This window comes from Equus przewalskii, chromosome 8, assembly GCF_037783145.1.
Source record: "Equus przewalskii isolate Varuska chromosome 8, EquPr2, whole genome shotgun sequence".
Lineage (NCBI taxonomy): Eukaryota > Metazoa > Chordata > Mammalia > Perissodactyla > Equidae > Equus > Equus przewalskii.
Genome location: NC_091838.1, coordinates 67,243,583 through 67,265,916, shown reverse-complemented (window position 1 = coordinate 67,265,916; position 22,334 = coordinate 67,243,583). Strand labels below are relative to the sequence as shown.

The window sequence follows — 22,334 nt, the reverse complement described above, 5'->3', positions numbered from 1 at the left end:
CAACCAGTCTTCCCACCTTTAATGGTCAAAGATGATATTTTGGTGTTCCAGAGCAGAGCACCTTCGAGGGGTAGAGAGAGAAATCAAGAGGGAAATCAAGACTGGGAAGGGCATGAAGGACTGCAATTTCTGGGTATAAAGAGAAGCGTCCTGTCCCTGGCAGCCACCCCAGGGCTGTGGAGTAATGTACCAGGAGTGGCTAGACTCTGGGCTCAGGGGCTCCCAGCCAAGGCCCAGGCAAAGATCCCAGTGCTCTGCCTGCTACAGTGGCTGCAAATCCTGCAGACTACACATGTATGTCTACTTGGCTTCCCGTCACCTCCCAGAGCACAGTCCCTCCTGAGCCACCGGCAGACCACCAGAACCTGCAGCTCTCTCAAATGGTGACCGGTCTGACTCTGGCCCAATAGAGTCTCTTGGTCAATAACCTGGAATTGGGACACACAGTAATGTCAGTCATTCTTTTCTGCGTCCTTGAATTGCCCAGGTTTCAGAGGCCATGTTTGGGATGTGTACAAGCAGGGCAGAGAAAGCCATTCTGCAGAGACACACAGAGGAAGGAATGAAAGTCCCCAAGGCTCCAGAATATGAGGCAGGCAGAGCCAGCCAGTGGCAGATTCAGTTCTGTCTTCGTGAAACCCTGCCATCTTGTTTTTGGAGGAGAGCTGATAACACAGATTTTGATGCCAGATAAAGTTGACTTTGAATCTGGCCTTTTCTCCTCACGACCTGGGACCCTGCACAAATTACCTCTCAAATCTTTGTTCCTCATCTGTAAAAATGGGAATAATAATGTCTAACTCAGGGAGAGAGAGAGTGTGAGAATTAATGAAAGTTAATAGGGTGCCCATAGCACAACCTAGTACATAATAACAGATGCTCGATAAATGTAGGTTCCTCCCCTCCCTCACTCCTAGATGGGACGTGAACAAGTGACTTAGAACTAAGAAGTGCTCCTGTCTGTTCCTTCTGCCATCTCCTGTCCATTCAACAGGCATTGACTGAGCTGCTCTGGGGTCAAGACCTAGGGGTCTAGTCTAGGGGCTGAGTCTATGAGAGTAAAAAAGACACCATCTCTACTCTCCAACAGTCCACAGTGTGATAAAGGCCACAATGGATAGAAGCATGGTGGAATTACAGGAAAAAGAAAGGAGGGCTGCCTGGAGGAGGTGATGCTACCTTGCCATGGGGAACTCAGTCACACCCCTTAATCAAAAATCAGATTTGTACAGAAAATCTAAAGAAATCTATTTTTATCACCACTCATACAATTTTAGATATTTGCAGCATACCCATTTACTCCCTAACATAACCTAACACCAGGCATTTCCTAAGTGTACAAGGTATATTTTCCTAAGTGGATAAAAGTGCCCTTCTCTCTCTTTTATTGGTTTACTCGCCTCTTTTAAAATGGTATTATCCCGGGGCCTCTCTATCAATTGAAGCAGTGGTTTACAACTTGAGATCGCAGACCCCAGGTCCTCAGTAGCGACAGGGGTCTTTCAGCTGTTGTCATTATTGCCAGAGGCCCCACATGAATCACATTTCACCCCTCCTCAGCCTGCCCAAGGTCGGCAGCAGCTACTTCTTTGCTTTCCGCTAGAATCCTAACACGCAGCGAGGCAATGCTGGTAGGTTCAGGCTGGGAGAAGCTTGGATTGGCTGTTAGATAGGACTTAGATTCAATTTTATTTTTAAGGAAAATGAAGAAATTTTTAGTTAACAAATACAGCTTTATTGTGTACATCAATCCTCCACAACTCTGTGGAAAAATAACTGACAGCGTTCTTAGTAGTAAAAAGGCTGGAGACCCGAGCTCAGAAATCCTGAGTGCAAAGGGCAGAGAACTCTCTTTTACCCATAAACTGCCCTTCCCTGACTTCCAACCCATTTCAGCAGAATATCCAACCAGCTCAGTTAGTTGTTGGGCCAGGAGGAGGCTAGACCTGGGAGGCCTCAGAACAGGAGAGGATGGAAGTTCTAAAACCAAACAGCCTTCAAAAAGAAAAACCTGAAAACACTCTCCCTGCCTGCCTTTGCTTTGCTCTTACTTTGGCCCTGGCACGGGAATTTTGAATGAACATGCATTACTCACTTGCCGTCCGGCAGACACTTTACACACATTATTTTACTCAGTGCCCACTTCACAAATCGGGTCACGTGGCTAGTGAATACCTGAACCAGGATCATGAACCCAGACAAATCCGGTGCTTGATGCCCTTTGACACTGCTGTATTGACTTTTCTGTTAGGACAGGGCATTTTAGGATTAGGGCAAATTTCTCTACCTTCTTTAGACTCTATTCCTTCTGGGTGATGATATTATGGATATAAATATATTTTTAATTTTTCTATAATTTCTAAATTTTTCCTAATAAGGACATTTACATCTCTGATGGGAGAACAAGCTTTTTTTTTTTTTTTTTTTTTAATGGTCCTTCCCTGGATGAACTCATCAGTAGCTAGTGCCTGGAGGCTGTCCTGGTGGAGCCTTCCACTCAGGCCTGTTGGATCTATGGGCTGGTTCTGGACTGGGGGAGTCATCAGCAGAGAGCCGGATTGCGACACCTTGGGGAGTGGATTACGTTTCATAGGGTGAGTTTGTGGAACAGAAAACTGGGTTGAGGAAAGAACCTTGGAAGACAAATGGTGGATGAAGAACTGGTGCGTCAGGAGAAATAAGAGGAAAACCAGGGAAACCCTCCACGTGGATCACCTGCCGTGTAGCAGGGCACAGTAATATTGTGCTGTGCAATACTGGCCGGTATTTTGTCAACAATTTCTATTATTCAGTCTCAAAGAATATCTTGAAAGTATAAGAATTCTAGTATGCTAGCCTTAGAATCCTGGGATTTGGGGTTTTTCTCCAGGTAGAATGAATGGTCCTTGATGGGGCCCTGCAGTGAATCTCAGGTCCTCTGCTTTCTAACCGCGTCAATTACTCTCACCTTTCTTATAGGTGGTGGTGTCTCTTCTCGGAAGAAACGGGAAATACGGACTCATTTCTTTATTTCCCAGCTCTTAGCCACGTAATAATCGATCCTGAGCGAGCTACTTAACCTCCCTAAGCGCCAATATCTTCTTGTGCAAAATAGTAATCACTGTGCCTTTCATAACTTGTTAGGAGAGGATATATAATGCAAAAAAAGTGCTTAATACAGTGCCAGGAATATCGTCAGTGGCGAAAAAATGGTACCTACCAGTTTTAAACAGCTACCCTGGGGTCAGTGATTTTGATGCGTGCACGTAAGAATCGCTCTGTCCATCTCCTCAAACAGAGAAGTCAAACACGGGTTCACAAGTTTGTGAGTCAGATAAAAATCGCAGCTCAATAACGACTGCACGCCTGCAGCCCCAGTTAGGCCCCTCCAAAAACTACAAGTCCCAGCATGCCGCGCTCTGGGCCCTGGCGGACCTGCCTCTTCCGTGTCGGCCCGCACGTGGGCGCCGCTCTGGGCACCACCTCTTCTCGATGCTCCGGCCGTGGGCGCGATGGAGAGCGGGTGCTGGTGGCCCGGCGGCGAGTTCGAGGACTCGGTGTTCGAAGAGAGGCGGGAGCGGCGGCCCGGACCGCCCGCGCCCTACCGCGCCAAGTGCTGCGAGCCGCAGGTGAGAGGGCCGGGCTCGCCCCATGGCTCCCAGCCGGGCGCTTGGGACGCCCCACGCACATGTCGCCTCCCGCTGAACCCAGACCCTCCCGCCCCCCGCCTCCCTGGGCTGACCCTCTGCGCCCCCAGCATCCCCGTCGTCCCTTCCCCCACGCGGAACGGGCGTCTCCCGAGCCCCACCGGGTGATGAGCGCGCACCTGGCGTCTGGCCGGTCTCCTCACGGCAGCTGGTCTCACACCCTGCTCTGAGATGCTCGAAGATCCGCAGTAACTCCCCTCTGCCTTCTCCGACTCTGCAGCCCGGACCCCCAGAAATCCGGCCACCGCCCACTTGTCAAACCTCGGAGTTGTCTGCTCCCCAAACGGTGACGTCCCACCCACGGGCCTGCCCTTGTCCTGTGAATTCCGCCTGCGCGCCTTAACCCTCCTCTGACGGTCAAAATCGTTCAATTGTATCCATTTCTCAGGGCGCATCTTAAATGTTGCCTCCTCCAAGAAGCCTTCTCTGGTTCCCTCTTCCAATCAAATGTTTTTGTCTTTGACTCCTTTCTCCCCTTTGAGCTTCTATTAAAGTACTTGTCTGTATCTGAGTGCTAAATGATCCTATGGGAACGGGTGCTTAACTTTATGTTCTTGACAGTGCCTAGCAGTTTTTGTTCATAATAGGAACTCGGAGTATTTTTAATTAGTAGAGTGTTACTTTGTATTATTTTATGTGTGTAAATTTTATCTTGCCAATAATAACTACTGTTTATCAAAAAGTTACCTGTTCCAGGCGTTGTACTGGGTTCCTTTATGTTTATTGTTTGGTGTTTCTTTACAACCATTGTACTTAACAGATGTCAGGTGCTCAATAATTTCTGAATTGTATTTTTACTTTATTTCACTTACATTTCCTCCTTACCACATGCAGTCTTCCAAAGTTATGTTTAGTACTTGATCATATCGACAAAAAACAGGGAATGGGGGGGAAGTTATGTGGTACAGCTGCGGTTATCAGGCAGGACCCTTGAATTTCACCACTGGCTTTACCTCTTGCCTTTCAAGGTGTCAGTTCCTTATTTGTCATTTGGGAAAAAGAATATTTGCTGGCTCACAGGGTTATTGTAACAATAAAATGAGATACTTTGTCAGGTGTGATGTGCTGTATACTTGAAAAGTAAAATCCAAGAATCATTTGTCTTTAGAATTTTTTTGGTATTTGATACTGTTCATAAACTCAAAGAGGCGTCATTCAAGTCATGTTGGTTTCCCTAAGTGTCAAACCAGGAGTCTGGGTTAGAAGATTTCTGTTGTCCCTTCCTGCCCGGATTCTGTGTGGGACCAGATGTTGGCCTTATCCAGCACTTCACCTCCTAGTCCCATCCCCGATCACAGCTGCTCCCTCCTTCCTCTTATCAGAAAGGGGTCTTTGAAGCCATCCCCTGTCTGAACTCTTGTGCGCCTGCAGGTTATATGGGAGAAGAAAAAGAATCTTTTGAAAGCCAGTCTTGCTTGATCATTTCCCAGTAGGATAAGGAAAAGTGGACGGAGGTTTGCGATTATGCAGTTATGGTTCAAGAAGTTGGGACTAGCTAATAATCCCATAGAGTGTGTGACTGGAGCGCAGCCGAGTGCAAAGGAAAGTTATGGGTTCTGCATGTAGACTGCTGTTGAGTTACACGGTGCTTGAGGGAGAACAGAAAAACAAGTGACTAGCTCTCTCCACTGTGATGGGTTAGGCTCAGGAGAGAAACTGTTGTACTAAGGTGACGGGGGCAGTGGCACCCAGGCGACTCTTAGAAACAGAACCAAGCAATTTCAGCGTGATGCTGGAACCATCATAAATGCATTTACGTTTGAGTTGATAGCATTTAACTGAGGATAGATTTCCTTCAGCCTCAGTGTGTTTTACTCTGATGAGATCCTTCTTTGGAGCTGGTAAACCTGGGACACAGAGTGCTTTTGGTCACACCTGTTTTCTCATCTTATTCTTTACTCAATAGCCAAGAAAGCTCAGTCTCGGTTTCCTTTCTATCCATAGGGTTTAAGTCAGTAGAAAAGCGCATAAAATATTCCATATGGGCTCATCTTCAGCCTTTTCTCCTGCAGGTCTTTGGCAGTAGGCTGCGGAGCCTCCCCATCAGCCTTAAGTTCTGTCTCATCTTTGCTTAGATTCCAGTTTTGGCTTATACAACATTTTCATAATAGCACTGTAATGGGAATTCTTTCCTGTGTCCTTTCTGTAAAGACTTGTCAACCCCTGTTCCATCCACTCTGAACATCTTCACAAGAACACCTGTCTCAGTCTAAAATACCAGTGTGAACTGTGCTAGTTAAATGCAGGTTCCCAGGCACCACCACCCCATATTGAAAACACTATAGATGAAACCATGGACTTTTCTGCTTCTTTACTTGAGAGGTTTCATACTACTGTGTGTTTATTACTTGTGATAATTTTAGTCAAAACTGGGCTATCGATAAAATTGTCATTCTTCTTTGTCAGATGTTTTCCTCTGAGTCTCATCCTGAAGAAGTATGGTTTGTTTTTTTCGAGGTTGAATCACTCATACATGAGAAGTTGCTTGTGAGGGTGAGGTGGGAAAGCCTAGCTTCATTCTCTGTAATATGCTGTTTTCACAATTTCTAGTGGTTTTACGAAGAAACGGGGAGCAGTGATGATGTTGAAGCTCTAACTGTCCAGAAGTTCAGAGGGGACCTGGCCTACAGACGGCAAGAGTACCAGGTAGAATTCAGCGTTTCCCAGGCTGCTACTCGCGATGGGCGCCTGTTCTGTCGGTTACAGCACGTTTAAATAACAGTATTCTAGGCGAGGAGGGTGTTGTCTTGGAAGATAAGTTTAATCTTTTGTGGTAAGTGTTTGTAATCTTAGAATCCCTAGCTTCTGTCCCTTTCTACGTGGCTCGATAGAATGTTTTGTTTCCTGTAACTCCACATGGGGATCTTTTTGGGATCCTCGTAGGTCTGTTTCCCCACGTTCTGCATCTCCTCATTATGTGGGAGCCTCTAGCACAGCTATCTCCTGGTGTCACAGGAGGAAAGCACTCCAAAATGTAAGAAAAGGGAAAAACTAATAACTGGGTGCCAGCTTGCTTTCCATCTAGATCTCATTTCATCTTCACGAGAGTCCTCTTGTTATTTTGCTGATGAAAAGGTTACACAGCAAGTTAGTAGCAAAACCAGGATTCAAGCCCTGGTCCATTTGGCTCCAGAATGCTCTTTCTCCTAGAGTGTGATGTTTCCCGTGATAGTCGTGGCTATATTCTCCAGCCATTTCATCTCTCCCTTTTAGAGAAATAGTGCTGACTGAAATACTCGTCTTCCTTAGTTCATCGTAGGGTCTATTATAACATTACCGTCGGCCTGGGGAAAAAAATCATCCCTGTAACTGAATCCTTTTCTCTTCTGTGTGACCCACCTTTCTTTTCTTCCCTTCTCTTTATTTCCTTTATTTAACAAATAATTGCCAGAAGGCACTGCAGGAGTATTCCAGTATCTCTGAAAAGTTGCCATCCACGAATTTTGCCGTGAAAAGGGATGTCCAGGAAGGCCGGGCTCGGTGTCTAGTTCACCTGGGAAGGCATGTGGAAGCGCTGGAGATCGCTGCGGACTTGGTGAGTGGCTTCCTTGCCTATTTTCATTTGCTTTCCTAGGATGGTCGAATAGTTCATTTTCTAAAAAACAAAACAAAAAACAACTTCCTGCAGGCAGCAAACTCGGTGGGTTTGGGTGAGCAGAAGAGGATTATCAGCGGTGTGAGAACTTCATTAGGATGCAGTTTGGGGCTTGAGACGTGGTCATTTTCTTGTAATATTTTTTCCTGTGTGATGCTCAGAATTCTTCACTGCCTGAAAATCTCATTTGCAAAGGTTTTTCTCTTGTTAGGTGTAAATACTCAGAGTGGAAAGATTATCAGTGATCTGTTTTCTTTACATTTTTTTATTTTCCAAAATTTCTACAATGAACAAGTATTACTTTTGTAAACAGGAAAAAAAAGTTACCAAAAAATGACTAAATATCATTCTAACCCAAGCTTCATAGTCCTTTTTATTTTTAAATAGCATTTAAAGATTTCTTTTTAAAGGATAAAGAAAAGCAGTTCTTTGCAATTCTGGATTCTACTGGTCTTTGTTTTCAGGTTAAGGCATTGATGGTTTTCTTCTGTGGTTGTCTGTGTAAATTTTATATGAGGATTGGTCAAAGTTGACCAGTTCTCGTTTATAGATGTCCAGTTTTCTCCCTCAGAAGGAATTAATGAGGCGCCAAGGCCTGACCTCGAACCCCGTGGGTCTGGTCAACCAGAGGTCAGCCTAAAGGATGCTTGCGGTTGAGGCTCCTACCTCCCCCCCCCCCCCCCCCCCCCCCCGCGCGCCTGATCTAAGAGAAATCCCGAAATTTGCTTGCCCAGGGGTTCATTGCGTAGGACCTCATGCTCTTGCAGTGAGAGGAAACCTTGGTGGTAATTGTCTTCAGAACACTGAAAACAGCTGTGTCTTGTTCTTTCTTCTCCCCTCTACCAACTGTGGGTTAATTCTTAAACTGGAAGATACAATTACCTTGTTAAGGAAGCACATGGCGTGAACAGTGAACTCGGTGCAATTTAACAGTGTTCCTTCTCAGTCCCCCTGGTCTGCAAACAGCAACTTGGGCTCTTTTGGCACCTTTTTCTAGACATCCGTTCCGTCCTTCGTTACTGTTCTGCTCTCTCTGTGGTTCCTTCTCGCTTGCTAAGTGTCTCTTTCAGTGGCTCAGAGAAAGAGCTGTTGCCGGTCGGCAGACGTCAGGTCTCCAGAGCCGGGGATGGGCTCCAGGTGGGGGGAGGGACCAGTCAGAAGACCTTCCACTCGCTTGTCGGGACTTTGAGAACTGTGCGTCGGGCTTCTGGGCACCCCGTCGGGGAGACAGGAAGGAAACGAACAGTGTGGGCCAGTGGGCCTCACCCCTTTCTGTGGGTCTCTGCACGTGGTCTCAGTGGACCCTGCCTGTTTGCGTGGTTTTCTCATTTCCTCGTACCTGGGTTTTGGGTTCCAGATAACATTTTTGTTTTGTTTTTTAAATTTCTCCCCTACTTACAGACCCTCCTCTCCTGTTATTAGCTCTGGCTCATTTCTGTTTTTTGTCCCAGTGGTTATTGTCCCCTCACGTTCTGTAGGGTGACAGGTCAGTATACAGCATTGAACGAAACAAGACACCTGGTTCTGGAGTGGCCGTCAGGATACGAACATGTTATGCTCACAACTTCTGTTGAAATTTATTCACCCCTCTTCTTAGTGAATTTTGGGTAAAATTTGTAATAGAACGTATTTCTTAAATAATTTAAACATCTTATAGCGACTCCTATGCTCATGTGATAAACCGTGATAAGGAAACTGCTTTCTGAGAGTAAAGGACTCGTTTTCATTCACGCACTCGACAGACATTTATTTCAGTCCTGCCATGTGCCCGGTTCTGGGTTCAGTGCTGAGGAGACGGATAAGCCATATCCATCCCCTGCACATGCATTGCTCGTCTCGTGTCTAGTGGGAGAATCCTAAGGCAGCCACCGTGCGTCAGTGCATCTGAAGTACGCCTTATTCTGTGACTTCTGGTGTGACTGACTGTAGCTGTGCTGCTTACTAGCTGTGTGACGTCAGGCCAGTTAGATAACTTCTCTGTTGTGTCTCAGTTGCCCCATCTATAAAATGGGGATAATAATAGAATCTATTTTTAAGATTCGTCATGAGGGTTAAATGAGTAAAGCACTTAGAATAGTACCTGGCACATGGTAAGCACTCAGTAAATGTTAACTGTTGTCACCATCATCACAACACAGAAGGAGGTGTGATATTCTGGAAAAAATCACGCAAACTCATTTAAACAATTTAATTTCCAGAGAGTTATTTACTGGTTATGCCATTGAAACCCTCGCCTCCAAATCATGGTTTGGATGTGACGACCTCAGCCTCAGCACACGCTTGCTTTCTCACCGTGGACGTGGTTTTCAGCAGTCTGAAGCACTGCAGACTCGTGTCGAAGAAAGGGAGCGTTTGTGACAGGTCGTCTGTACCTGTTGCTCTCCTTATTGTAAATAAAGGCGCGAAGACATGTCACTCAGCAGTTGTTAAAAAAAAACGTCTGTTGTGTCCGAGGTGCTGTGCTCTGTAAAGGGAATCAGCGTTCAGCAGAAGCTGTTGGAGCTTAAGGCTCTCTTGGGGAGGACAGAAGACTAAACACTGGTAATAATAAGACCGGATAAGCTCTGTCGCTGGGAAGGGACAGGATGACCAAGTAGTTGCGTGGAGCTTTATTCTCTCAATATATGAATATTTACGATCCTCCCCAAACTTCCACTCGCCGGTCTGCCAGTTTCTTCGGGCTGCATCCTGGGTGGTTTTGCTTGTATTTCTTGCTCCGTCTCGTTCTGTGTGGGAGCTTGGTCTGGAAACTGGTAGGCCAGGTTTTCCTTAGACTTCAAATCAACTGAAAGGTAATTTTAGTCTGCCATCTGCTCTCCGCAGACTTTAACTTAGCAAAAGAGGGCTTGTTTTCCCCAGCCCCCAGGGCTGTCGCCATACGGCAAGTTAGGCAAGAGGCGGTGGCTTTGGTTAAAGGGACTTGAAAAGGATTTTCTCATCAGAAGGAAACCAAGTGGCCCCCTCTGGTCAAAAGTAATTGGCCTAATAGTTACCAGGGAAGGCATTTGGGTTCAATTATGATGCATCGTGAAACACGGAGAGCTTCAGGGCTATCCTGGGTAAGATGTCTAAGCCAAGAACAATTTGGAAATAGAGCCTTTTGAATCCTCAAGGAAATTACCAATTGGAATTTTAGAAAGCCTGGAATATTAAAATGGAACCATTAGCCCAGGGTATAAAAAAGTTGGCCATGGGTCTTTTAGATATCTGACTCAAGACAATAAAGATTGTAATAAAAATGGAAAATCACTGACATAGTGTTTTTGTAAGGCCACTGTCACATGAATTATGTTATTGTTATGACGTTGGGATTTTGGGGATGACTGGTGATTATTTTGCTAAGTTGTATATATTTCTCTAGGTTTCTGGCTGCAAACTGAGATCTGTTGAAAAATATTTAGTTCACTCTACTTCTGTAGCTACTGAAAGATACTTTTAATTTATAACATACACAACTTGGGTTTTTAGGCATCTCTATTTTTGTGTGGAAAACATTCTGCAGTTTAAAGTTTTCATTGTTCTTTTTTTCTCCTCAGGAAAATAAAGCAACTAACACAGACCATTTAACCACCGTGCTCTACCTCCAGTTTGCTATTTGTTCAAGTTTGCAGAACTTGGAGAAAACAATTTTCTGCCTACAGAAACTGATTTCTTTGCATCCTTTTAATCCTTGGAACTGGGGCAAATTGGCAGAGGCTTACTTGAATCTGGGGCCAGCTCTTTCAGCTTCGTGTGCGTCATCTCAGAAGCAGAACAATTTCACCTCAAGTGATAAAACTATCAAATCCTCCTTTCCACACTGGGGAAAACACCGTCTTTTGTGTTTCCCTGACACGTTGCCTGAGAACTCTTTGTTTCCCATGGAAGCAAGCAGCAGTGATAACCAGAAGAAAGAGAAAGCTCTTAAAAATGTTCAAATCTGTACGGCAGAAAAGAGAGAAGCAGTGTTGCTAGAGAATCAGATGAAAGCATGTGCTTCTTTTATACGAACCAGGTAAATGAAGAAGGGATCAAAAAACATGTGGTCCTAAGCTTGGAGTAAAGGTTTTATTGTTCTAATTTTAAGCTTTAAAAAGTTCTAGGCTAAGGGCCACCCGGGTGGTATAGTGGCTAAGTTCATGCACTCCACTTCAGCAGCTTGGGGTTGGTGGGTTCAGATCCTGGGCTCGGACCTATGCACCACTCATCAGCCATGCTGTGGTGGCGACCCACATACTAAATAGAGGAAGATTGGCACAGATGTTAGGTCAGGGCCAATCTTCCTCACAAAACAAAACAAAAACAGTTCTAGGCTGGATACGTGGTTTATGTTTTTCAGAGTTTTCCTATGCTCTAGAGCAAATCCTTTGAATGTGTCCTTTTCGTATGTAAGATTTAGAAACAAAACTATATTTGCTCAAGAATGCAACTTGTATCATGACTCAATATAAAATGTTAAAATGGGAAAACATTAAAATTAGGAAAAGAAAATTAAATGTATAAAATGCTGACAAAAGGGGAAGAGGTATTCTAAACAAGGAATTTTTCGCTTGTATGTTCCGCAGAAATCTACTGAATAAGAAACTGCTCTTGTGTTTGAATCACTATTAATAATGTGAACAATCAATGTTTAATGCATTCTACAGAGAATTCCCGTGGTTTAGGGACTCCACATACTTTGAATCCGTAGAGTATGAGAGTTGAAAGGAAAGGGGAGAGTACACTGGACCAATTCTGTAATTTGTGAGAGGAACGGACTCCGTTAGGTCTCTAACAATACCAAAAAACATAGAGTTGAGGGGTTTTTTTTTTTTTGACTCTGGAGAATTCAAGAAATATTGATTAACAGTAAGGCTTACTGAGAAGTGGTATCTATTTGGCGGATTTTAAACTTGATTCCGCAGATGTTTATTTAGTGTTGACAATGTCAATTTAATTCAGAAGTACATTGAATGGCAACAGTGTGTCAGGTGCCTACTGGGTGCTGGGATCATAAAGATCCTTAAAGAAAGAGTCTCTTTCCTTATACTACACACTGTATTGAGGAAAATACGCGTATAGTCAGTGACTGGCCGCACGGGTGCTAAACAGCATCAGTAGCGTGTGCGGAACTCTGTGGGGACCAGCACGTGGGAGCTATTCAGTGTGGCAGGAAGAAGGAAGCCGTTAGAGACGGGGTGGTGCTTCTGCTGGATGTTCTGGAACCTTCGTCACTGTGTGGATAAATGTGTGCTCGAGGCTTGGTGTACGCTGTTTCCTTTCAATCCTCACTGCCCTCGGGGGTAGATGTTGGGATCCCACTGTATAGACCGGGAAACTGATTTACAGCCGTGCCCAAAGCGATGCAGCTACGCAGTGCTGCCAGGAGCTGGACACGAGTCTTTGCCTCCGGAGCCTGTGTTCTTTCCAGGATACCGTGCTGACTGCATGCAATGGAGCTCCTGAGCTGAGGGGAGGCGTGGCAGGTAAAGAAAAGCACAGCGCAAAGGGTGGAAGGGCCGGTGTAGCACAGTGTTGTCACGTAGTCTGGTGTGATGAGAGCAGCATTGGTGCGGGGAGCTCGAGAGGGAGGCGGTGGACGACCAGGAGGCTGGGCCCGCACAGTTAGCGGGAGGCAGGACTTTGGAGTCAGATCCCGTTTTAAGGAACCTAGTAAATTGTTGTTATTGAGTGAATGAGTCTGGACTCCTCCCCTTGCCAGCTGTCTGACCTGTGCCCATTACCACTTAAATTCTCTGATCTCCAGTTTCCTCATCTTGACAAGCTGGAGAAATGGGGAGAATGTCTGCTTCGTGGGGTCGTGAGAATTAAAGTGTCTGACGCACTTACCGTAGCGCGCGGTCTACAGTAAGCATTTGGTGAACGTCGTACTTCCATGGGTTTTGTTTTTATTGGTACAAGACGTTAAGTGGAAGGCCTTAAGAGTGTTGGTAGGTTGTAAATGTTGAAATGATGTGACGAGACCCGTGATTCCAGAGGGCGATCTGGTGGCTGGGAGGAGGTGGCAGAAGGAGCGTGGAGGCAGGGCCACCAGTGAAGGGGCTGTGGAGTATCGGGGGATGGTGCTGAGGACCTGACCCAGGACAGTGCAGTGGTAATAAAAGAGGAAGGGATGTCACTGAGGATGGAATAGACAGGACTTGGTGAACCAGCTGAGTGTGTGGGAAGGACGGGGTGGGAGGGGAGGACAGAGGAGTCAGGGACTCTGGAAGAGTCTACCGTGGGTGTGTGGGTGGTGGTGCCTTTCCCTGAGACAGGACAAGATTTAGGTGGAAGTAATGACTTTAGGTTTTTAGGTGTGCTGAGATTCAGGCACCTGGACATCCAGGACGTCCAGCTGGAGCTTTTCACTGGGAAATGGGAGTTGAGCTCAGTAGAAGGGGGCTAGAGAGGAAGGAGATTCAGGAAAGAGCTCAGCAGTCAGGTGGTGGTGAGAAGTCAGGATCGACCCTGAGAAGAGGATTTGAGAGCTGGGAGGTCATTTGTGACCTGTGAGAGGCAGTTTCAGTAGTGACGGGGTGACAGGCAGATGGCAGAGCGTTGAGGAGTGAATGAACATGAAGTGCCAGGAGCTGGTATAAGCTGTATTCTCAAGTAATTTCAGGAGCAGGAGGGGGCAAGCAGGTACCTAGAAGGAGTCATGTGTGTGCACCTGGCTTCCTGAGGCCGGGTGGGCCATGGAGACAGAGCCCGTGTCAATCAGGTCGTGTCTCCAGCACCCTCTCCAGTGGCTTCCCACTGCACTGATGTAACCTGCCCGTTTCTTTCCGTGGCCTGCAGGGCTGATGTGAGTTGGCCCTGCCTCTCTCTCTCTCCTCATTCACTCCAGTTTTTCCTCCCTGGCCAAGTTCCAGCCACAGTGACCTTTTTGTGATTTTCAGACACTTCAAGCTAGTTCTTGTGTCGGGGCCCCCTTCCCCCTTGGGGAACCCTCTCCCCCACATATTCCTGTGGCTGGCTCCTCCTCAGTTAGGTCTTGGCTTGAGTGGTCTCAGAAAAGCCTGCCTTCCTTGCCCCATCTGAGGTAGACACTTCATCTGCCTTGTCTTGGGTTTTTTTCCTAGCATTCATCACCACCTGAAATTACTTATTTGCCACCTCTCTCCTTGCATTCCTTGAAGCAGGGACCTGTCAGTTTTGCTCACCAATATCTCCAAGGTCTAGAGTAGTGTGTGGGACATTCCCCAAGACACGAGGTGAGTGAGCAGGAGAGCTGAGTGCTTCTGGGCACAGCAATAGGGACCAGCGAGGCCTGAGGGAAATTGGAAAAATCTACATGTTCAATATTTTAAAAAGCAAGAGAAGGAGCCATGTGAGGAGGACAGAAGGGAGGAGGAAAGAGGAGACCAGGTTATGATCAGGATGGTGGGAAAGTTAGCAGTAAGGCGATTGCCAAGTGGTCATCGGAGGGTCGGCAAAGATCTGGGCCTGTTTGGGTGGCTGTGGTGTGCCAGAGAGTCTGATTGGTCCTTGAGCTCAGTTTGCTGTGGGTTCAGGGAGATGGAAGGTTCGTAGAACACTGGCTTCAAAGGAGCACTTCCGGGGTCGGAGCCTTCGATGGGGAGGCTGGTTCTTTTCACTCCATGTTACTTGCCCTTTCGATCACTTGACCATGCAGGAAGCCCTTCTGAGGTTTGGCTCTAAAGGTTTCTTTGAGAAGCTTTGGTCTGTGCATTTTAGGAAAGATGACTCTCCAACGTAGAGTTGCGCAGCTTGTTCATGAGAAGCTTTAGGATCCAAACGAGGGTGAGCCTCTCCTCTTAGCCTCGAGGGCCCCCGTCCAGCTGGATGCCTGCGCTGCATGGGGGGGGCGTGTCCCCACCGCTGCCCCGGATGGGCACCTGCACACAGGGACTTCCTGTCTTCCAGGCTCCTGCTGCAGCTCGCCCAGGCTCAGCAAGCCTCGTTTGCTTTGGAGAGGAACTTGAGGACTCAGCAGGAAATTGAAGATAAAGTGAAAGGGTTCAGCTTCAAAGAAGACGCTTTGCTGCTGATAGCTGAGGTGAGTTGATGTGAAACGGGGCATGAGAGATATTTTTCCTGGCTCCGATACCACGTTTTATAAAACAGGGCCAAATCTCATCTAGTAAGTTAGGACGTCTGTCTCCCTCCTTCACGTGCCTTTTGACCACTTAATCCCCGAAAGCGGCCTCTTCAGCATCTTTCTCGGGCTGCACGCTCGAAGGCAGGGCTGTGCTTCACTTACTTGTGGATGCTGCTTGGTCCCCGCCGGCTTGCGCAGCGTAATGCCCAGTAATTGTCTTTTGAGTGTCAAATAGAGGAATGAATGAATGTTGGTGTTTGGGCAGCACTGCTGTCTGTCTTGTCCTCCATGCATCCTCCTAGCGGCCCGTGGGATGGGTAGAGCTGGGAGGGAGGCTCCGACAGGTCGTGACTTGCCTGAGGTCAGATTTTGAGTGGCAGAGCTAGACTGGACCCCATCCAGCTACAGTCCATTGTCTTTCTGCTCCACCCTGTTACTACTTCGATGATTGCAGGGAAATGCAAATGTCAATTTCTTTTTTTAACCTTTATTACCTTTATGAAAAATATGCTGTCAAAATTCTTAAGATGGCATTTGGAGATTAGGTGTTGAAATTATTCACGCCAGTTCCTTTTAGTAACTACAGGTGAAACTTGACAGTTCAGGTACTTTTCCCATGAGAACAACTCTCTATCCATGAACATCCTACCATCATTCTTCCAAGAAATACCTACTGCGTGTCTCTGATTGCCAGGCTCCTTTATTCCTTCCCCAAGCCAAGCCCTCATTTGGACTCTTCCCTGTGCCGGGACCATGCTCTCCTCTCTTATCCTCTGAGCCTTTTTCGGCCTTTCCCCTTCTGGGGGCTCTTTCCCCTGAGCCCAGGTACCCTGTCTGTCTCTCCTGACTTCCCGGAGCCTCCTTAGTCATTGATTATCCTCCAGTCTGTGTCTCTAGTCCCGCCTCTGGCACACTGGTGTCACATCTCAGATTAATTACCTACTGAGTGATTAATTTGAGATGATTGTTGATTATTCTGCTGTCACTGCAAGTACAAAATGTCTAAAATGGAACTACTCAAAACACTTCTCGTCAGTCAGTCTTTCGTCAGTGCCTCACGTAGTGTGGAACCTTTCGTGGCCGGCAGTGAGGACGTGTTGAGAGGAGGAAGAGAGGAGCTGGAGAGAACCATCTCTTCGTTGCTTCCATTGGCCCTCTCTGTCATTCTTCTATTATCCACACCCAGAACCTCTCTGGCTGTGGGCTTCTCCCTCTCCGGTCTCACCTCCAGCCAGGCACCAAGCCCACCCTTCCTTCAGGTCCACCCTTCATTTCTCTCCCACTGCCAGCACCCGACTCCTTCACCCTGTGTTTAACTCTTGCAGGGACCTCCTGGCTTGTCTCTCCTTGCTTCCTCCCCTCAGATCTACCTTGAACATTGCTACTCGGTTCATCTTAAAACATTGCTTTGACCATCTTACCCACTTGCTTAAAGACTAAAATGTGTCCCCATTACCTCTGAGGTCAGGTCTAGTTTACGTGCCTCGATAGGATGTGTAAGGCCTTCCAGAGGGTGACTCCAAACTTATGACCTGGTAATTCCTTACACAAATCTTTTGCTTCCGCTAGACGAATCTGCCTGTGTCTAACAAACTTGTCATGGGTTTTCCCATCTCCACCTACTGACTATTTCCATCCTCAGAGACCCAGCTGAAGTCCCACACCCTCTGGGGAGCTTTCCTGAATGTCCTGGTCTGCAGCAATTTTTCTCTCCTCTGAGCTCAGATAGAGTGATTGCTCGACTAGATAACTCTTGGGGCCCTAAAAAAAAAATACAGGAATATGTCATATCTTTTCAACTAGATTTAGGTTCCTTATAAGTGAGAGTATCCTTATGAGTAAGACATCCTTAAAGGTGTCTTAAACATCTTCATACCCTTCGAGATGCTCAGTACCTCTGGACTGACTGGAGTGCTAGTTCTCCACCTGGACAATGCATGTGAAATACCCCTGAGCTTTTTGAAGAAGGCAAACATCTGGGCCCTCATTAGGATTCTAATGTACGTTTCATTTTGTGCTCTGTTAATTTTACTTAACGTTGTGACGTGAGCATGACCCTATATCCTTCAACATTCTTTGATTGCAGACATTTTTTTTTTTCTTTTCGTAGTTATTTGAATTAGGATCCATGTAAGGTCCACATACTGTTTGGTTCGTTTATCTCTTACATCTCTTTTATTCTCTAACAGTTCCCATTCCCCTGCTTTCTTTTGTGATAAAAAATATATAAAACATAAAATTTGCCATCTTAATCAGTTTATTGTGCAGTTCAATGACTTTAATTATATTCACTATGTTGTGCAACCATCACCACTGTCTATTCCAAAATTTTTTCATCACCCCAAACAGAAACTCTGTAACCTATTAAGCAATAATTTCCATTCCCGCCTCCTCCCAACCCCTGGTAACCTCTAGTCTACTTTCTGTGTCTATGAATTTGCCTATTTTAGATGTTTCAAGTGGTGGAATCATACAATATTTGTCCTTTTATGTCTGGCTTATTTCACTTAGCGTGTTTTCAAGGTCCATCCATATTGTAGCATGTATCAGAACTTCATTCCTTTGTATGGCTGAATAATATGCCATTGTATATACATATATATACACCACGTTTTGTTTATCCATCCATCTGTTGACGGACACTTGTGTTGTTTCCACCTTTTGGCTGTTGTGCATGAGGCCGCTGCAGACACTGGCACACAAGTGTCTGTCTGAGCTCCTGATTTCAGTTCTCTTGGGTACATTCCTAGGAAGGGAATTGCTGGATTATGTGGTAATTCTGTGTTTAACCTTCTGAGGAACTGCCAAACCGTACATTCCGTTTTCTACTTTTTATTTTTACCTAATGTGGTGACATGATTGTGACCCTATATTCTTAAATATTATTTGAGTACCTAATTTTTAATGTCTGGATAGTAGTCCAATTATAGCTTTGGATGAGTTACTGTTTATTTACTTAAGTCCTTTGTATTAAACATTTAACAAACATTCAGTACTATTTTAATAGGTCTGCCAAAAAAAAAAAAATCAATGTGTGTATTTGTCCCTTTTAGAATAGATTACTAGAATTAGAATCACTGGGTTAAAGTATATGAACATTTTAAAGACGTGCAGCACATTTCCAAATTGTCATTCAGAAAGGTTGGTTCAATTTCCATATCCTCCAGCAGTGCATGAGAATACTGACTTTTCTTCCCCAGTCCTAGGTGTTAGGTTGAACCATGTGAAATTGTCAATATTCAGTCATTTTGACCTATAAAAACAATTTTATATTGATCTAGTTAATTTTATTACTTTTTGAAACCTGCAATTTGATTAGTAAAAATAGCATTTTTTAGTATTAATATTTATTTGATTACTATTAAGATGAACATTTTTTTCTTACATTTATTGGCCATTTATATATTGTAAAATACCTAGTCATGCTTTTTCTTCTATATTCTATTTGTATGTTTCTGTTTTTCTTATTAATTTTCTTTTTAAAGATTTTACTTTTTCCTTTTTCTCCCCAAAGCCCCCTGGTACATAGTTGTATATTCTTTGTTGTGGGTCCTTCTAGTTGTGGCATGTGGGATGCCGCCTCAGCGTGGTTTGAGTGCCATGTCCGCGCCCAGGATTCCAACCAACGAAACACTGGGCCGCCTGCAGCGGAGCACGCAACTTAACCACTCGGCCACGGGGCCAGCCCCTTTCTTATTAATTTTTAAGAGTGCTCTCTCTTTATATGAGGCTTCCTAACCTTTTTATATGTTGCAGTATTTTTTGAAGTTCATATTTTTTGGTATATAGAAGTTTAAAATTTTTATATGGCCAAATATTTTTGCAGATTTTTTGACACCTGTGAATGATGTACTTGCTGATCCCTCTTTTTGGAATATTCCATTGTTTGGATATTACTATTATTCAGTTCTCTCTTTTTTTAATTTAAAAAAAAACCACTTTTAGTGTTATATCCCAGATTTTAAAATACTACATTTTATTGAGTCCAAGAAGTCATCCGTGGTAAGACACATCATTATTTGATATACCACTAAGAGAAAAATAAGATGCCATTTATACTATGACATGCCAGTGGTTATAAGATACATCTTGGTTTCAGAAATGTTAAAATACGAAAACAAAAATTGTCTTAGAATTGATGAAAATACCCTGCTTTAATAAATGCTGACGGTTGCCTGGTTAAGCTATGACGTCGTCCGCTCTCGCCTCAAACAATACGTAGTCTTTGAAGACGTGAAGCCAGTGGGGACTGTTCTTTGGGAGTGCGGCTAACCCGTGATAACTGGAGTGCTCGTGAACACAGTGGCTCTCAGGTTTGCAGGAAACTTAGAGATCATTTTGTCCAAATCTAAGTGACTTATATTCCCTGTACAACATCTCTGCCAGATGGCTCCCTAGCCTTCCGTGCCACACAGTAGGCAGTGTTTGGGGACTTAATTTTAGGTCACTGTCCTTAGCAAAGGTGGGCTGATGACTTAGCGTGTTCAGGTGCAAACTTTCTACGACTTACCTGTGTGGGTGTCTTATCAAAGAAAAACTGACACAGAGTCTGTCTGGGCCTGCTTCTGGCCAGTAGGGAGCAGTATTGTGCCTTCAGAGGGCAAGCTGCCCGTAAGGCCCTGAGCGTGCTGTGGTGACGTTTCTAGAGGGATTGTCTCTCTGGGTCCGGAGGGGGGCCCCTGCTACTTGCTCCTGGCCTGTTCGCTGCCTTTGACAGTTCTCCAGAAGCCTTTGGAGAACTTTTAAGGGAGAGAATCTGCACCCCTCCCCCAGCAGCAGTTGTCCTCTGTGCAAGCTCTGCTTTGCAGTCATCTTACAAGGGGGCGGAATCACTTGCAGTTGCGCTCGGCCAACAGAGGATCTCTTTGACCTCGGAAGGCTGACTCGGCCCTCCCTGGAGGCAGAGGGTCCTGCTGCCCCCTGAGAACTGCAGTGACTTCTCCCTCAGGGAGAGATGCGAGCAGAAATGCAGGACGATTTCCCTACGTGGTCCCTGGATCGCTTCCTCGGAACAGACATCTTTTCAATACGTTGGCATTGTCGGAGTTGTCCCCCGGCTGCTGAAGCATTTCTGCTTTTGTGTGAAATCCTTTATTTCCACTTGATGCATGGCATAGCCTTCTGTTCCACGTCTGCTGCCCCTTTTATTGGGACCGGTGTTTTTTTTCCTCCCACTGCAGGTTATGGGAGAAGATATTATCCCAGAAAAACTAAAAGACGAGGTTTGCACCGAGGTGAAGTGCGTTGGCCCAGCAGCCCTGAGTGCCTTGGTGATCGCATCTTCAGAAGAATTTGAAGACAAGTGGTTCAGGAAGATAAGAGACCACTTGCATGCCTTTGAAAATCAGTTCCATACAGAGATACAAATCTTGGCTTAGTGGGCTCTTTAAAAACAACACAAGACATCTTGCACTGTATTAATTGTCCTTGTTTACTTCAGACAGAATCCACTGCTAATCATGGAAGATAGTGAATTAAAAGTGACTATTTATGTTTTATAAAAATGGCTTCTCTCCCAGATTATTTCTACTGTGTTCAGTTTCTTGATTTTTTTGTTTTCTCTTAAGATTTTTGTCATTTGTTTATCTTGTGCCTACTACCCCTTTAGAAGATATGTTGGGAAAGTGTATAAAAGAGGCTTTTAGATTCTGTAGTCTTTTAAAAACAGTTACTGTATTGTAGGCAGCAGTGTAAGTATCCGCGTTGTTTAGGTAGATTCATCAGGAATGAGCAAGAATGTCGAAATGTAACAGTAAAGCATTTCTAGGAAGGGTGTGTCAAGGTCTGAGAAGGCGCTGAGGTTTTACCTGTCAGCACGGTAGCCTGCCCGTCCGTGGATACTGCAGGGGCCTTCAGTACTCATGGCCCAGCAAGCCCGTTTCTCATCCCACCAGCTACACCATGAGCCTGTTTGTATCACTTCTTCCTTCCAAATCCCAAGCGGGTAACGCACACGGGCTCAAACCGCTGAGTCACACGTGCTGGTTGCCTCGTAGGAGAGGAAGCCTGAGCTCAGGGAACTCAGTCTTCTGTAGTGGGCGCTAAGTGTGTTCGCCCTCAGCTCCAGAGGAGGACGCTGTCTCTTTTTGAAGGCTGTTTGCTATGCACACGTCGTCGGAAAGATCGTCTGGAGCGAAGGGCAGCTAGCGCGTTGCTCACAAGATGTACAAAAACACAAGAGACCCGTGGAGCACTGTCTCCCAGGGTGACTTTCCCATCCTTTCAGCCACACAAGTTATAATCACAGTCTGTAACCGCATCTTCAAAGACGAAGGGCCATCACCTTACTTGAATTATCTGGGATGGGAGAGCTCCCTTTGAGAGACGGAAGTCAATAATAAACCAAAAACTTCATCCAGTGTTGCCCCACGCAGCTTTCTATTTTTCTCAGCAGCGGAAGGAGAATTCCAGCCCCGGGCAAGAAGGCTCAGTCACCAGGATTTCCCTTCCGCTCCACCTGCTCGCTGCAGCCTTCCCAGGCCATCCCCACGCAGACAAAGGTCTGATTTTGTTTGTATTTTGACTCCTCTTTTAGTATGAGTGAGCGCATGATGAGCAATCACAAGTTTAGTCATTTGTCTCTAATGGGAAGCAGAAGACTTGGTATGATTAATAGTTCAATTTTTAGGAACCATTGAAAAGCATGGAAACACCGCAACAGCTCCCCATTGCCCTCCTTCCGTTCACTGAGTCGTGAACCATCGCTTAGGGAGCTCCTGTTCTGTGATGAGTGCTGTGCGGTTGCCGTGGAGACACGGGTTATCATGGAGTTTATGGTCTGGTGTGGATGGCCCTCAGCGTAGATCCCAAACTGAAACGGGGTTTGCCAAGCCCTTCACGGTGGAGCCATTGGCTCCGCATGACTTCGTCTTTCCCTGCTCCCTGCCTTTAAATGTCACCATCAGGCTTCTGCACAGGCAGCTGAGTCTGGAACCTCCCCCGACCCCATCGCACAGCTAATTCACTTTCAGCTTTCAGGTCTGGACTTTGTGTTCGCTTCCCAGGAGTCTCCATTCCCCACGTGGTGGAA

At 45.7% G+C, this 22,334-nt stretch overlaps 1 protein-coding gene across 3 annotated transcripts; it reads left to right on the top strand.

Moving 5' to 3' along the window:
- The first annotated feature begins 3,412 nt into the window (after positions 1-3,412).
- Positions 3,413-20,827, top strand: C8H8orf76 (chromosome 8 C8orf76 homolog). 3 transcript variants are annotated; one of them, XM_070631994.1, is made up of 6 exons: positions 3,413-3,608; positions 6,237-6,332; positions 7,078-7,221; positions 10,818-11,275; positions 15,130-15,262; positions 20,485-20,827. In XM_070631994.1, exons 1-6 carry the CDS (start codon positions 3,492-3,494, stop codon positions 20,680-20,682), a joined length of 1,146 nt encoding a protein of 381 aa, XP_070488095.1. In that variant the 5' UTR covers positions 3,413-3,491; the 3' UTR covers positions 20,683-20,827. The 3 variants fall into 3 exon arrangements, with proteins under 3 accessions (XP_070488095.1, XP_070488096.1, XP_070488098.1); XM_070631995.1 differs by having other exon boundaries at positions 3,433-3,608; positions 7,081-7,221; XM_070631997.1 differs by lacking the exon at positions 6,237-6,332 and having other exon boundaries at positions 3,444-3,608.
- Positions 20,828-22,334: the final 1,507 nt, after the last annotated feature.